This window comes from Candoia aspera, chromosome 2, assembly GCF_035149785.1.
Source record: "Candoia aspera isolate rCanAsp1 chromosome 2, rCanAsp1.hap2, whole genome shotgun sequence".
NCBI lineage: Eukaryota > Metazoa > Chordata > Lepidosauria > Squamata > Boidae > Candoia > Candoia aspera.
In genome coordinates this window covers 64,546,908-64,563,667 of record NC_086154.1, presented here as the reverse complement: position 1 = coordinate 64,563,667, position 16,760 = coordinate 64,546,908, and the positions used below count along the sequence as shown (strand labels likewise).

The 16,760-nt window shown below is 41.3% G+C and overlaps 1 protein-coding gene across 2 annotated transcripts in view; it reads right to left on the bottom strand.

Annotated features, from left to right (window-relative positions):
• The window catches only part of RGS14 (regulator of G protein signaling 14), a 63,376-nt gene that overhangs the window by 15,052 nt on the left and 31,564 nt on the right, over positions 1 to 16,760 (bottom strand). Inside the window, exons 1-3 of one of the 2 annotated variants that reach the window (XM_063292064.1) lie at positions 7,247 to 7,438; positions 1,635 to 1,656; positions 427 to 581 (exon numbers count right to left, since the gene is read on the bottom strand). In XM_063292064.1, coding sequence (XP_063148134.1) covers positions 427 to 581; positions 1,635 to 1,656; positions 7,247 to 7,291 — 222 coding nt within the window. In that variant the 5' untranslated portion in view covers positions 7,292 to 7,438. Of the gene's footprint in view, positions 1 to 426; positions 582 to 1,634; positions 1,657 to 7,246; positions 7,439 to 16,760 lie in introns of those variants that run through there. The other variant, XM_063292065.1, reaches the window with a different exon arrangement.

The window sequence follows — 16,760 nt, the reverse complement described above, 5'->3', positions numbered from 1 at the left end:
CCAAGCCTAATTATTATTGTTGCCAAAAGTGAAAGATCACCAGGCAATATAATATTGCAATAATATATTTATTGTAAACCGCCCAGAGTCCCCTTTTTGGGAGAGATGGGCGGTGATAGAAATTTGATAAATAAATAAATAAATAAATAAATAAAAAGTTGTGTTGTCTAGCAATATAGCCATCAGTGAATTCAGCAAATAGCTGTACTCTCCAGCAAACAAGTACAGGGGAGAGAACTGTTTCAAGATTAGAAGGACTGGAGAGGAGAGATATGGCCGTACAATTTCAGATTGGTATAAAGGATATAGCTTTAAATAGCTCCAAATACGTACCATCTCAGAAGGGAAATAAAAAGAAGTAATAGTAGAAACAGAAGAACGTGCAGTGAAAACTCAAAGGAAACAGAAAGGTGATATGGAACTCACAGTGAAGTATGCAACACCAAGTTGGTCCTGTAGCAGGGTCTCAAAGGACTCAGCCCAGCGGGCCACGGAATGCCCCAGGGAAGGAGTGACACTCTGAGTGCATGGCAGACTGTTCACACTGTTATTACTACCTCGGTTGCCAGAGCTGTTTAACTCTGTGAAGCAGAGAGAGGTTTCAAGTCTTTCAGAGGCCTCATATCTGGAATGATGCTATGAATCTGGGTCTGCCTAACATGACAATTATTGAAGTCCAGGGTCAGCCAAAATGTTTTTCTTTCTGAAATGACCAATAGGATGGTACCAGCTCACTCCATTCACGCTACTTGCTGACTCTTAATTCAACACTGGTTATGGGACAGTGTCCCTGAGTGGAATCTTTGGAAACATAGGTGAAACAGTGAGACATTTCTCTTGCTAGAAACAGTGTATGCAAATAGTTAATTTCCTATTGTTGGAAATCAGAGATTTTAAGCAGAATCTCTGAGAGGCAAGATGCCTTGTCATCCATCTACCAGGGAGCTGTTCAAAATCACCAGTTCCACCTGCTAATAGCAGCAAGGAATTAGCATCTTGAAGGAACCGCAGGGACAAAGAAGAAAATGACAAGGTATCCCCATTTCTCCCAGAAAGTGTGTTTGCAGATACTGTAGCTGATTTCCTACAAGTAAACCCATGATTTTGAACAGAATAATTGGGAGAACGGAAACTTTATTCCTGTCCCTCTTAGCGGTGGTTTATTCCTATTGCTAGCGGTTTGTCCATTTTCATCAGCTCTTTAGCGAAGAACAAATTTCTAGCTTGATAGCTTCCTATTGCTAATGGCAATAGAAAACCAGGGGTCTGTTCCCCAGTCAAACATCCTAGGATAGTTTGGCCAAATTTCCTAGTTGGGTAAGGAAACATCTTCAAGCAAGCAACCAAGCTCAGAGAGCATCAAGGACTCCACAATTCAACCCTGAGCTATATATATTCTTTTCTAGTTTGGCCAAACATTTGTTTTACCATCTAATCCCTGAATGTTATTTTATGTAGTTCAAAGTGCCAACATCAGCTATTATGAGGCGGTATAACAGGTAATTCCCTCTGTTACTATGTTTATCAGCATCCACATCAAACATATCCCCTATTAGCCAGCAAAATCCTGTGGTCCTTATTACACACTGTCTCCATAAATCTAATACCATTCTCAAGTAACATGTCCCACCTACCTCCATCTGATACAGCCAGGCCCTGCAAAAGAAGGATGAGAGTGGTCAGAGTATTATTTCAGAGAGAGAGATGAACTCAGAAGGGGCCTCATTCTTTTCTTCACTGTCATTATGATATTTACACCCAGGCTTTCTGCTTGTACAAAAACATCATGTAGCTAACAACAACAAAACAAAATACATTTAAATCACAGCAATAAAATCAATACAATTAAAATCACAATTAAAAGTTTAAAGCTTGATGAAATAAAGCATTTCGGCCATTCTCCAAAATATTGAACCAGCGGAGGCCAAATTCTCCTTCCTCAGAGAGAACATACCAAAGGAGAAGGCCCTTCCCTGCTTACCAGATAATCAAGCTTCCCACAGAAAGGGTACCTTCAAAAGGGCCATTCCTGCTGATCTAAGTCGTTAGACAGGATAGCAAGAGATGTGGCCCCTTACTAAATCAGACCCCAAGTTATTTTAGACTGAAGGTAAACACCTTAAACTGTGCCCAGAAGGTCACTGGCACCCGCTGCAGAACCTTCATTGCAAGCCTCATGTCATCATCATACCTTGCACTTCTTATTTTATTTATTTACTATTTATGTATTCCATTTATGTGGCTGCCTGTTTGCCAAGTAACTCTGAGTAGCTAATATAAAAATCCAGAAAAGGAAAAAAATAAACCAAGAAAACCACATGTAAGCACCTCTAGTGCTGAGGTCAAAATCCATCTCTTACCTATTAGGACATGGCTCACACAGTATCCTGGCCCAAACTCAAATAATAGTTTGGATGCCACGTTTTGCACCAATGATGGTATCCAATATGCATATAGTTTATGTTCCAGTATGAGACACCCTATAAATTAGTTAACTAGATACAGATGCAAATATAGGACAACTTTCTGTTCTCTCAAAGAACAACCTAACCATGTCTCATTCCATCTCCCAGGTACACATTTCTAATATGGAAATCTTCTATAGTCACGAGAGTCTCCTACAAGCAGTACAAAATGGGTAAAACAGAAGGAATGACATAAGCAAAAGAGGGTCTCTTCCCAATTTTCTTTGAAAAAATGACCTACAGACTTTATTTTACTCCATTTTTCCTGACTCGCCTCAAGTGAAATTAATGCAGATTCAGTGGAAATCTCAGCCCAGATTTTCAGAGACTTTGTGTGAAAGGGCCATGCACAAGAATGAGAATCTCCACAAGAATTTGACAGGCTGTGGCCAGAATTACAGTTCCACAGCCTAGTCCAAAGTTACAAAACCTCTGTCTGTTGATGGCCATGCTGTATTCCTTTAGCAATAAACTATACATATATGGGTGAAGGGGGGCAGGGCCAGCTTTTTCTTTAGATGTTTCTTCCAAACTCTGTTCTGCTTTCCTACCTAGCATGCAACCACAAAAAGAACATATCAATTTTGCCAAAGGCTAAACCAATAGGTTCCAGATTACTAAACTGGGTGCATTTTCTTCTGGTGGACTATGAATGATTAAGAAATCCTATTAAAGCAAAAATGAAACTCTGATTTAAAGAAACCATAATGAACACCTTTTACGTCAGCTGGATATATTCAGTGGAAGATAGATGATAGCCGAAGGAAAGTACCATAAAGAGCTGCCAATGGCAGAAAGAAGGCTGGATGTCCCACATAATTGAATAGCATCATAAAAGCTATAAAGACTAGCTATTTTTTTGGAAGATACTGTAGCACCTAGGAGAGTTCCCTGCCCCTAATTAAAGTTAAAATATGCAAAACTAATTAAAATTAGGGGGGGAGATTAGAAAAAAGTTTTTAAAAATTGAGAGGAAACTAAAAAGCAGGAAAATTTGTTCCTTTATTCCTCTCATACCTATGTTAATTTGAAACTTTGCCACAGAATCTTTCTTTGATGAGAAATTGATAGTAGTTTGATTTTTAAAATCCCTTTGAAAGTAAGATTTATTTCTGATGATAAATAAGCATTGGCCCTATAATTTGCTTCATTATAAATTATTATACCAGAAGCCAATTATTTCTTTATTGGTTTGTTTCTTTACTTGTACCAGGATGAACTAAACGTTTCTTTTCTGATGCTTTTGGTGTGCTTGCTTCCTTACAAGAGAAACTATTTCTCTTTCAAATGTCCTCCTTCAGTCATTTCTTTGGAATCAGTCCTTTGGTTGCTCTTTTTAAAATGTGCATTTCAGAGATAAATTCATCACTTGTCTTGTTGACAACTTTCTCCTTTACATTCTAAGGGCACAAGAGGATCAAGAATGATTGACAGTTGAGGAAATATGACCATCTAATGCTGGAATTCCTGATTTTATGGAAACTAAAACTGAGGGTAGTTAAATGTATATCATGGACTTTTTGAAAAAGGGATTTTAATTCACTTTACTGATAAGTAGCACCCCATGGCCAGAGAAGTTAATAGGAAAAGGAGCTTAAAAAAATACTAAAATTGAAGACAGCAGAAAAAAACTAATAAAAAGCTTTCTAAAGATTTGAAAATAAATAAGGATATATTAAAAGAGCCAGTTTGGTCTAGTGGTTAAGGCAACGGGCTAGAATCCAGGAGACTGAGAGTTCTAGTCCCGCCTTAGGCATGAAAGCTGGCTGGGTGACCCTGGGCCAGTCCCTCTCTCTCAGCCCAACTCCCCTCACAGGGTGGTCATTGTGGGGAAAATAGGAGGAGGAGGGAGTATTAGGTATGTTCGCTGCCTTGAGTTATTTATAAAAATAATAAGGGCAGGATAAAAGAAAGAGAAGAGAAGAGAAGAGACGAGGTCAGAAAGGAAAATTACAGACAGGTAGCTCAAAACTGTAGATCTGATGTCAGGGAAGACGTGTGAGCTGAATCTGGTGAAGTTAAAAAAAAAGGGCACTCGGAGGGGATTCTGTTCCCTCCCACAAACAAGTGTGCGGCTCAAGTAGAGAGGGAATGGGCTCGCCTTCACTGGATGTCTTCAGGTGAAACTAGATAACCATCTGCCTAGGAGACTTCAATTTGTAATATATTTCTGTTGTGGTCAGGAATATGTCAGCTGCCAAAACTGGTGCTATACCAATTTAGGATGGAATATATTTTCTCTGTTCATCATTTAAACTTTTCATTAATATAATCAGTTGCATGTTTAATATATTTCCATCAATTATCATTTGTAATCATCACAATGCATACTCTTTCATTATCATTTCCAGCAGGGGTCCCAAACCCACAGCCCATGGGCCTTATGTGGCCCTCCCAGTCATTTTTTTGTGCCCAGTAACAATCTTTTGTTTGTAGGCACTGAGGAGGCTGCCCAGCAAGGTCAAGGTGCTGAGGGCCACGAAGACTCCCAGGCTGGGCCACAGGAAATGCCACTCCAGGCAAAGGAGCAGCATGGCATTGTCGCATGCCTCCCAGCACCAGGGCTCCTGTTCAGCTGGCCCACGCAGTTGGCACTTCTCATGCCACCCTCTGGAAACCCCCACTTGCTCTCATGCTGCACAGTGGTGGTGCTGGGGTCTCTGGGCAGGGGCCACGGGAAGGTGAGGCTTGGCCAGGGGAGAAGGGCTGGGAAGGTATGGCTGCTCAAGGGAGAGAAGGAAGAAGCAGCTGAGAAGCAGGATTGCCTCTGGCTGCCCTGCCTGGTCTTACTGACAGGCAGAGACAGCAAACAAAGAAGTAAGATCCCTCTGCTTGGGCAAAGGAAGGAACAAAGGACTCTGCCAGGCAAGAAAGAGCAAGCCGAAAAAGACTAGGCAGAAGAAGAAGAAATAGCAGGATTTTGGCAGTTCTGGGATGGGTTTCCTAGACTGTATAATCTCAGATATGATCTTGAACAAAAGATTATGTATCAACCCAGTATTAAAACCAAATATAGGGGTTCTCATTAATGAAAAATGCTACCAGTTAAGTCACCAGTGAAATGGATCTGTTGCACAGCTGTTCCTCATATAGCTGTGTTTCATGCTAAAGTTGTTTTTAATTTACTGCACTTATATTTCATGACATACATGATACTTCATCTTCTTCATTTTTGACTCACTAGAAATCTCAGTGTATGAAAAGGTTTCCGTGTTGCAGGTCCTGGGCTAATGAAGGAAGTCCTCCGGTGGCACTTGTGGTGATTAGAGTTTAAGACGCCTGCTTTACGGTGATCATACGGGAACCGTCTCGTTTGCTATGCTTTAATCATTCTGTATATAACATACTGGGTTTTTTTTGTTTTGTTTGGTATTTTACAATAATGTTGCTATTTCAATAGATTTTTACTTATTTTCTTTTTGAGCAATCCTGCTTTACTGGTCACCCTCTATGTATTCAGAGGAGCGAACAGAAATAGAAGGAACACAGAACCCATATTATGCAGAGGATTACCCAAAACCTAGCCTAGGGATATAGGTTCCCACCCCTGACCCATGCTAAAAACATTATAGTTTGTTAACAATGCTGCTGACATAATTTGCACAAGTTATCACAAGATTGCTAATAGTCAGACTTCTGTTGAGGCATTTCTGGTCACATACTTCTGAAAATGATTAATGGAAGTTGCATAGATTGGACAAGACCAGTATCTGGACCGCAAAGTTCTGAATTACCACTAGATGGTAGTGAAGAAATGCAGAAAATACTAACTCCTTGTTGCCATCTAGTGGTCTTCTGGATTTCTGCAGCCCAAATATGGTAGGTAGGCCTACTGGTATCCTCATCAGTGCCAAGGAATCCAAACTGGAACATGGTTACACTTCCATTGAAGCCCAAAGCTGTCTTTGCAAGAACTGCCCTGAATCTGACCTGACACTAAATGCTCATGGACATCTTCCAGAACAAACTATACGACAGAACTCCTTATTTTGATCTCAGTCTAATAAATCTGTGCATGAATTTAGCCCAGCTAAAGGTAATACAATGTTCATTTCCACATAGGAACCTGATTTCGTGAGATCAAGTTTACAGTAATTCCCACCTAAAAAGAGTCATCATTGCACAACAGGGTCCCCAGACAAGTCAACCTAACCTGCAGCAGCTTTTGCTTTGCTCAGAACGAGAGGCTCCTGCATTCCATGAGGTGGGTCCATCTAACTATCTGATTATATTCCTTCCTTTCCTTTTGTGACTGCCAGTCATACTTAATTGTGCAACCTGATAACAGAAGAGTCACGCCTGCCCTGTTCTGTTTCCACAGCAGACTAAGCAGTGAAACCTGGCAAGTTTGAAAGGCACTATGATTTCATGGGAAGCCCTCAACGCTCAACATGACAAAAACATGCCCCAGCTGGAGCAGAGCAACAACTGCTAAGATCTTACCCTGAAAGAGCCCTTTCTCTCTCACACAGTTTACAAAGAAGGGGGCAAGACCACGGGACAACAAATGCAAGGGTATCCCAGCCTCCCTACTGCCGCAGCGGTAGAGCCGAGCTAAATGCCTCTCTCACAAATCTTCCTACACCTTGGGGAGCCATGAAAACCAGGTCTTGGAAGCTGCAGCTGGCCTAGGCTTCCCTGTGGGATGAAAGCCCCCAAATGCCAGGGTCGGATTTTAGGAAGGAGCCCCTTTCGCCAGGAAGACAAGAGCAGCCCCAAGCCTTGAGCTGCAGCTGCTGGCCTTGCCATCCTCCAGTAGTGGCTGAAGTCTGTTCACTCACCATTCGGCCATTTTGGACGCCCAGATGTTTGGGTTTTCCCAGCATGCCTCTCGTGCAGCTGTCACAGGTAGTCTTTTAAACCCAGGACCATCAGGATGGGAGCAGCCCCTCCCTGAGGCTGCAGCACGGCCTTCAGAGCATCTCCGGCAGGGAAAGAAAGGAGGAGTGGAGCTGCCTGCCACGCTCACAGTGCAGCATTCACTACCTCTTTTCTCTACCACAGGAAGTGTCACCATGGAAACCAAAACCACAGCTTAAAATGGGGTTTGGGAGAGACTCCTTCCTCGTGAGCACAGCCCCACTGATACCTCCAGCCCAAAGCTTTGAGAATGGTCCAAGGCTGCAGCCACAGTCTTCTTAAAGGATCCCACGCCCTGATAAGGGACCAGGAGCATCAGCGGCTGGAGCCAAGGAATTTTTCTGGCACCCCCAGACACTCCCCTCGGGGAATGCAACGGACAGAGGCAAGCTCCAGCAGGCATGTTGAAGGCAGAGGACGAGTGCAAAGGCAGTCGGCTGACAGGGATCGTGGCGCCGTCCAAAGTCAACACACCGCTGTGCTCCCGAAGATGAGGGTTTCCTATTGCTCTTCAACAGCTGCAGCTATGATGCACACAGGACAACCCTGTTGGAACAAAATTAAGGCCCTAGGTGGAGCCCCTAGTCTGGCTTGTGGAAAAGGAGTGGCTGCCTTTTGTTGTAATGTCAGGCTTTATGTATTACATAATAATTTTCTCTCCCTCTAAAGAGTTCCGGGTGGCTTAGGCGGCATCCCCCCATTCATTTATCCTCATAACAACTTGGTGAGTTAATTAGACTGAAGGAAAAAAGTGACCCATGGTTGAATAAAGATTGGCACCTAAATCCCCGAAGTCCTAGTCCAACACTCTAACCAACATGCCATAGTGGGGCTCACTGGGAAAGCTGCCAATCTCCAAGCCAGTTTTGAAACGAGGCGCAATTTTATCTGGTTTCTGCTATTTTCCCTGCCTTAAATTAATAATTCAAAATAAAGCTAACATAAGAGAACAAACTTTGCCTAGTTTTACTTGTGATAATATTTGTATATACTTCATATAAATGTTAATGAATTATTATCTCATGCACTTTCTGAAAAAACAACTATTTGCTTCTTGAGGAAATCCATTTATTCCTTAGAGCCAAGAAGATAAGTCGCAATCTCATCAAGCCATACCTAATCCCAGCCATGCTGGCCAGTTTAGTATCAGCAGAACGTTGCAATCTCCAAGAATATAAAAGCTGGGGCATCCCAGCTTTTATGGGCATCCATAATCCAATGCAAGATTGTGAAATAAATGAGAATATCTGAATATGCTGCAAATTCTGAGGTGCAGCAAGGGTTGATCAGCATTACACCTATTTGGGGTAATTAAAAAATGTGCCTCTAAAAAGCTACAAATGATATATGTCCAAATGATGACATATATCTATCATGACATCATTGCCCAAATGGTGTAACTATGGAGTGATGTCATGATACCTGATGCAAGTACATACAGTAATTTCTACAATGAAGTCATTGCACATGACATCATTTGTCCCTTTGCTTTCCTGTGCAGACATCCAATAGCATTGCAGGACATAATGTAATAAACAACATACATAGGAAGGTATTGTACTGTAAACAACTCAGGACAGCCTGCAGTGTATAAAAAGAAAAACACTGCTTTCAATGGCTAAACTTCTAAAATCAAACTGATCACAGGCAACTGCTTTTTAAATACAGAACAGAATCCATTAATGTCATATCAGTTATCTATGGCCATTTGTAAGAGGTACTATCCAATAGGAAAGAAAAGGCTGCTGTTTATGTATCTATCAACAAAGATGAGTTTCACCTATCACTGGACAGAGCAGGCAGTATAAGAAAGACTGTGATCCATTTTAACTGCAGGTGCTTTCATAAGCTTGGGGTGGCTGCAGCCTAAGATAGACTCTGTGACTATATGGTTCATGCTCTTAGCCTATTTATTTCCCTCTATTCTTGTCACATCTGCTGCAAACAGATGCCACTTGAACCAAAATGGGTACACTAAATTATTCCTAAACAATCAGAGAAAGAAACAGCAGCAAGAATTAATTCACTAACAAATTTGTCTGAAATTTTAAAGGTTTGGACAATGATTGTGGGTGGTTCTCTTTCACTTGGCTGTTTTGTATCTATATATAGTCCTTCAGCAAGCACTTAGTATTCATGCTTGATATTCCAGCAAATGTTTAGATTATGTACTGAATTCATTTTTAGAACTGAAGCAATCAAGGCATTTTTTTTCACTTTCCCATATTTTAGTTCCATATTTTCTGATACTATTAACTTGGGTTACATCTTCCACAGAATATCATACCCAACATGTATGTTTGCCTGTGTGTCTGTGACCTTCTCAACACAGTGTGCCAGCTAGAGTCTTAGCAGATGAATGAAGATTCGTTGAGTGATTGTTGTACACAATGAATTACCTGTGACATGAGTTAAGGGTTTCAGGCCTGCACAGTTTCCAGACTACTATAGCTATATTAGTCTTTTGCAGGAAAAAAGGCCATGTTTGTTGTGGAGATTTAACAGTGATTACCCATGTGTTATAGGTTTACTCTGGATAGCATCTCTTGTTGTTTGGGAAAGGCTTCCTTCTATATTCATAAACTGAGGTAGTAAAAAAAATACGATTCTCATTAGTCAACATGGCTGTTGTTTGAAAATGGGCATTAAATCATGTTACTATTTTTTATCATGCCTATGATGTAACAGCTATTTTGTAAGCAATAGCCCCCCTTCTAATTTTTTAAAAAATATGGCAGCAAGTATTCCTTTCCTTTATACTGTAGTGTGCATCTCTGAGGAAGAGAAGAGGTTATCCTAATTTCAGGGAGGGTTCTTCTTTTCTGATTCAAGGGTATGTCAGTGGCTGGCTGAGAACAAGACCATCACAGTAGTTACTCTTAGCATGTAGTTCCCTCCCCACCCACCCCCCGATTATAAACACAGGTTTATTTCACCATGGAAAGCTACCCAGTGTTTTTTTAAATAAAGATTAGTTACTCCTGAATACACCATAAACATTATTTTGTATTAAAGAAACAGGTTGGTTGAAACGTAAGTACATACCATAGAATAGCCTTACCCAAATCAGTGCTTTCCCAATGTTTTGGATCTCAACTCTATACTCTATTCGATTTTCAGACAGAGAAAGCCCTAAAAACTCATTTTCCTGGCCTCTTCCTCTCTATCATATTCAACATTTGTAATCTACTGTGTGCTGTACTTATCAATCTCACCATGCCCCTTCCAGATGGGGGGAAATAATATTTTCCAATAATCTGCTTAAAAAAAAAATCATTAATTGGGATCAAGAAACAAACAGTTAACCAATTAATTTCCATGGAAACCATCAGAGAGGAATGTTCCAGTCTATTATCATTCCTTTGCCAATCTGAAACTTCTGACCAAATTTTTCAGAATGAGGAACTTTAGGATCATTTCCTACTCTCAGAAATTTAACAGCAGAATTTACTATAGTTTATCAGAGATATATTGTTCTGTCACACAAATGGAAAAAGATAGCAACTTTTGCAGATTTTATGAGAGATTATGAACTGCATTTGCATGCAATTTCAATTTGTATTTCTAGTCTTTCTCCTCTACTTCTAGTACAAAACAGTATTTTTATCATATAAATACCAAAACTCAGACCACTATCACTTTGTGGCCATAAAGAATCATTGCTGTTGTTGTTCAGTCGTTAAGTCGTGTCCAACTCTTCGTGACCCCATGGTCCATAGCACGCCAGACCTTCCTGTCCACACTTCCTAATTAATCATCAGAAGTTTAAGCTGCATTTGGTAATCTATCCATTTCTTTCTGTCTCAATTCTTTGTGTAAGTGTGAAAATTAAAAATGCTTACTTAATTATTATAAGGTAGAAATAATGTTGTATAAACAATGTACTGGAATTGGAATGTAAGTTGCACCATTATTGCTAGCATTGGTTTAGGCCTATCTAAACCGGGAATCCTTCCTTCCTTCCTTCCTTCCTTCCTTCCTTCCTTCCTTCCTTCCTTCCTTCCTTTTCTTTTTCCAGTTGTAGTAAAAGAGAGAGAGAGAGAGAGAGAGAGAAAGAGAAGTTGGAAGCAGATTCTTGTTCTTCAGGAGACAAGGGCTTCTTGAGAGTGTAATTGTATTTCCTGTCCATATTCTGCTTGTTTCTCAATGTGTACCTCTGCAAAGGTGCAGCTGTTGCCACCACTTCCTTCAGTCATTCATTTCTGATTCTTTCTCTTTACTGGGTAAGGGTAAAATGCTGCCCAGGAAAATGCTTCTTGTATAGGGGTGGGGGGGGTGGAGATAATGAATTGCAGGAGCACTTGAATTACAGAACAAGGAAGATAAACCAGGCCAGCCATTTTACTTTCTCTCTTATCCCACTTTATTATTCCTGTAGAAATTTTGGGAGGCCTGAATTGTACTTTCCACCCCCAGGGCTGCTTCCATGTTAGAACTCTCTCTGCTATACCTCTTTGTGCCTAGATCCCAGGCTGAGGAAAGCAGTCTGGTCTCCAGCCCTGGGTACCAGAGCACAGAGTTCATCCATGATGTCCCACAGAAAAATCTCTTACTCTTGGAAATTACTAGAGCATTATAAAACAGCTGTTTCCTATAAAGCAAAGCAGACAAAAGCATATGCATGATGCACCAAGTAAAGATTACTTAACACAGATGTTGACTGAAACATAGTGAAACCTACTCAGGAAATATCTTCTGGTCTTCTATGAATTCAAATTTCCAAAATTTGGTAGATTGTATCCTAAAGTACTAAAGGCATTTGTGCTGATGATTTGGCCAAATCACTATCCATTATATCTGAGAAATCCTGGAGCAAATTATAACACAATGAATTTGTCAGCACTTTGAAAACAATGCAGTGATTACTAGAAGTCTGCATAGATTTGTGAAGAACAGGTGTTACTTGACTGACTTCTCATTTTTAATTGGGTTACTTCCTTAGTAACTTGTCAGAATGCTGTAGACAAAATATATATTTGACTTCAGCTAAGTATTTGATAGAGTGCTCATAACCTTCCAATCAGCAGTCTAATTAAGCGTGGGCTGGGTGACATGTCTATATAAGGTGAATCTCCAGCATGTTTAGAGGTGGCGAAAAGGTTTATCAGATCTGCAGATCACACAAAACTGGGTGGGACAGTTAATGCTATAGAAGACAAAAACAAAAGAAAAACCAAATTTGGTTAAAGAAGTAGGCTAAAAATAACAACTTGAAATGTCATAGACATAAAAACAAGGTTCACTTAGAAAAAAAAATTAATTGCACAGGTATAGGATGGGGGCGATGACTTTTAATAGTGTGAATGATGTTCTGAATGAGTCAGCAGTGTGTCATAGCCACTAAAAAGGCAAATACAGTGTTAAACTGCATCAGTAGATAGTTTCCCAATCACAGGAAGTAACAGTTACACAATATTCTGCATTGGCCAGATTCTCCCTTGAGTCCTGTGGCCAGTTCTGATCACATCTTTCAAGAAATTCAGACAGACTAGACCAAATTCAGAGAAGGACAATGAGGATGATTAGGGGACTGGAAATCCTACAAAGAAAGTTGAAGGATCTGGGGATGTTTAGCTCTCAGAAGAGGACTGAAGGGACTATGACAGAACTGGAGAGATGTCATGCAGAACTCCGCCTAGAATATTTGGGTGGGATCTAAAACTTGTAATAATTAAATATTACAGCTTATTCCCTTATCATCGCAGAGAGCAGTACATGGCGTAATGGTTTTAAATTACTAGAAGGCAGATTCCAAGTGGACTGAATATTAGGAAATCATCTCAGCATGCTTTAATTTTGGATTCCTGTGCTGAGCTGAGTTGGGCTCAGCGATCTAAGTGGCCCTTTCTAACTCTAGGATTCAGTGAAAAAGAGCTGGAGCGTGAGCCGGCTAGAGCGGCTTTCCTCAACTTTGTATTCCCCAAAAATGTTGGATTACAACTTTCAAGATTTTTAAACAATGCAAATCTATGGCATCTGGACAAAATTTAAATTATAATCCAACATTCACGACCTTGCTCCCCTAGCTTGGGGAAAGATATCTTAAATATGGAGACCCAAACTGATTAATCCCCACTAATCCCTAAAAGCATTGGGTGAATGTGGCACAATCACTGTCCCTCAGACATCCCTACCTTGCAGGATTGTTGTGAGGAAAAAAAATCGGGGAACATGGAAACTCCCCTATGCTCCTTGAGAGGAAGATCCTATACGATTTTTTAAAAATGAGCATGCTTTCACAAGCAACAGAGGCAACTTTTTCCATCCATCACTGCAAAACTCTGAACCAAGTAGAAAGTGAAGTACTGTTGCTCGCGGCTTGGTCTGAACTACCAAGTTCCGGGTCGACAGCCGCGGCTACTGGTTGAGGCACACCGCATCCTCACGACTCCAACTCGCTGCCGAAAAACAAAGCGCTGGGATTAGTTTTCGCCCGCCCTCGCTTCACTTCATTTCCATGGCGACAGGCGCAGGAAGTAAACGAGACTTGAAGCTAACTAACTCCGAGTCCCCAGGCGCCGCCACCGACTGAAACGCCCAAGAACTCTGCGCTCCATCCTCCTGGCATATCTGGGCAAGTCTCGGAGAAGGGGGTGGCCCTGGGGGTGAGGGTGGGGGGCGGAACAGTTTACAGGAGGGCAGCTGAGTCACGATCGTCTGTCATTCTCCGGGACGGGAGACATACTGCAAGCAATCTTAGGAAAAGCTGGGAAATTGTGTGGTAAATGCCGTACACAAAGAATGACGTTTACAGACAATATAACTTTTTTTTTCCTAGAGGAAAAACTTAGTTTGTTGGCATTCTTTTTCTACACAGTGATTAAAGGTTCTGGATGCTTGCTGGTTTTGTTTTTTGTTTTTGGTAAACCTGTGCCAGCAAGTTGTTCATTGTTGAATTTTTATGTCTAGATATTTCCAAAGGAAAGTGGGGAATTGATTACCATTGAAGGTGGCTAGTTCTTATGCTGAGATAATGTTGAAGAGAGGCTGGGAGGATGTGGAGAAGAGGGATAAGAGAACTTTCTTTTTCCAAGACATGGCTTATCTTAACCTACGCATCCTTGGAGATGGATTGCCACTTTCCCTTTGCTGGCTGCACAGATTAGCATGGCCACCCTTCCACAAACGATTGCATATAATGTGGTTTTAAGAGATTGGGTGCCATCTGAGCTCTGCTCAGACTGCACTGCACACTTGCATCCATTTTTTGTAATCGGTTGTATTGTCGACCATTCAGCTCAGCCAGAAGCCCTCCCTTTTGCTTTATCACTCCTCTTCTTATATCAGATTGATTCATGCATGCTTTTGCAGTGATTTAAATACAGCACAGTAGGAAAACACTATGGCACACATCGATATTCTGCCTATTAGACAACTTTTTAAAAAGTTCTTTTAAATTATTTTGCATGTATTTGCTAAAACTGAACATTTCACACACACATGCATTGATCTCATTTCATCCTTGTGCTTATGCAGCCTTCATAGGCCTTCCAAAATAAATTCCTCCTCCACCCCCTCCCCCTGCCTATGCTAAATTCAGTTCTACCTTTGGAAGGAGCATGGTGTTGGTTTGAAAAAAATAGGAGACTGATACATTCAGTAATTCCCTGGAGGGGTGACCGCATTCTAATCCCTCCTGTTCTTCATACCATCCTTCATCTGGTTGCAACTATAGATATGGCTATGCAAGAGCACCTGCGAATAAAGGAACGTCACCGCTCTTCAGTAACAGCTCTCGGCTACCATACAGCTCGACGGGAATGTCTCACTGGGTTTGAAGGTGAGCCCATCCTGGGAAGGAACATTTTTCTGGGCCACTAACTTTAAAGGTTTACATTTAACTCCTAGGCCAGCTATCTGCATCTGTCATGCTGTGGCCAATTGTGTCTGATTAGTAGATAATACCATCAGTACAGCAGAAGCTCTAATTTCTATAAAAAAAAAGAGGAGACCAAAATGTAACTTTCTATATGTACCAAGGGACTGCTTTTCTGTTCTATCTATGCATTTTCAATATATATTTCTATCTCCAAATACTAACTCTGAATTCATGCTTTGAGTTAAAGAACAGTTTTGGCATAATACCCTCAGTCAGAACTGGATGGGAAATTTCTCCCTGAATAAGAAGGGAAAATAATGAATTCCAGGTTCTTTCTGAAGTAAACTCCTGTCCACGTAAGTGGCATGTCACCTTTATTACTCTGATAGATGGAGTGATCAAATGGTGGGACTTGGAAAGTGGGCACATGTCCTTGCGCACCAAAGAACATGCCGGCTGGGTCACCCACTTCCTTTCCTGGACACAGGCACGGCTCCTCTTCTCTGCTTCCAATGACAGCTCTGTGCTGGTGTGGGCTCCAGGTGGTACAGTGCTTGACCGCATTCTGGTAAGAGTGGCACCTCATGACACCCCAGGACTAGGAATCCAATCATAAGAAGAACAATAATAAGTTTTCTGAAATTACAAGCTATTGTACAGAATTGGTTGCATGAGGTCAAAGAGCTATCCCCAACCTTGTGCCCATTGGTGATGTATTCACCTTATATTCACCATACTCAGCAGCATGTTTGCCATGCAGCTGGGGATTACTGGAGTTGCAGGGCAACTCCAATAATCCCCAGCTGCATGGCCAACAGGATGTTGTAAGGTTATAGAATGATTATGACAGGCTCTTGCCATTCAAGGGTATCTCAGCGTTGAGGATGACACCCTGGGGATTCTGGGGCACTAAAATTATTTTAGATATCTGCCTTGGCAAGCATTTTGAAGCCATCAGGGTTATGGGAAATTCTTTTTGTCTATGAGCTGTTCCTTCAAGAAGATTGGACTAGTCTTCTAGTTCTCCTGTAAGACTTAAGTGTTCTCCTGGTCAATCTTCTCAAGTCCTTCCACTGAGACTAGATTGTGTTTAAACTGTGCTGTGGTGGTGGTGCCTTCCTTAGTCTCTATAGGTCTGTCCTTTATGTACACCTGCCCATTTTTCTCTACAGTTGGGCTACCCCATCTTCACCTTGGCAATCAGCTTGGCTCGGCATCTTCTTCTTTGTGGCAGCAAAGGACGCCTGACGGCTTTCCCCTTGGATGAAAAAAGAGAATCTGGGCACATGGTCAACATAACCCGAAGCTTTTCTGAATGGACTCACAAAGACATTGTGTCCTGCATTGCATGCCTTGATAACCACATTTACACTGCTGGGTGAGTTTGGAAGTGGGGATAGAATGGTCTTCCCCCTTTAGGCAGGTTCAGAACCTAAATATTTTGTGATGCTGATGATAATAACTGGTACACCAGTCTTCCACAATCTAGTAATCTCCAGATTTGTAAGATAGGACTCCCCCAAGTTCCTGTGAGCTCTTCAACAATCATATTGGCTGGAAGTTATGGGAATCATGGACAATGTATGTTGGAGAAGATCAGAGTAGGTACTTTGGGC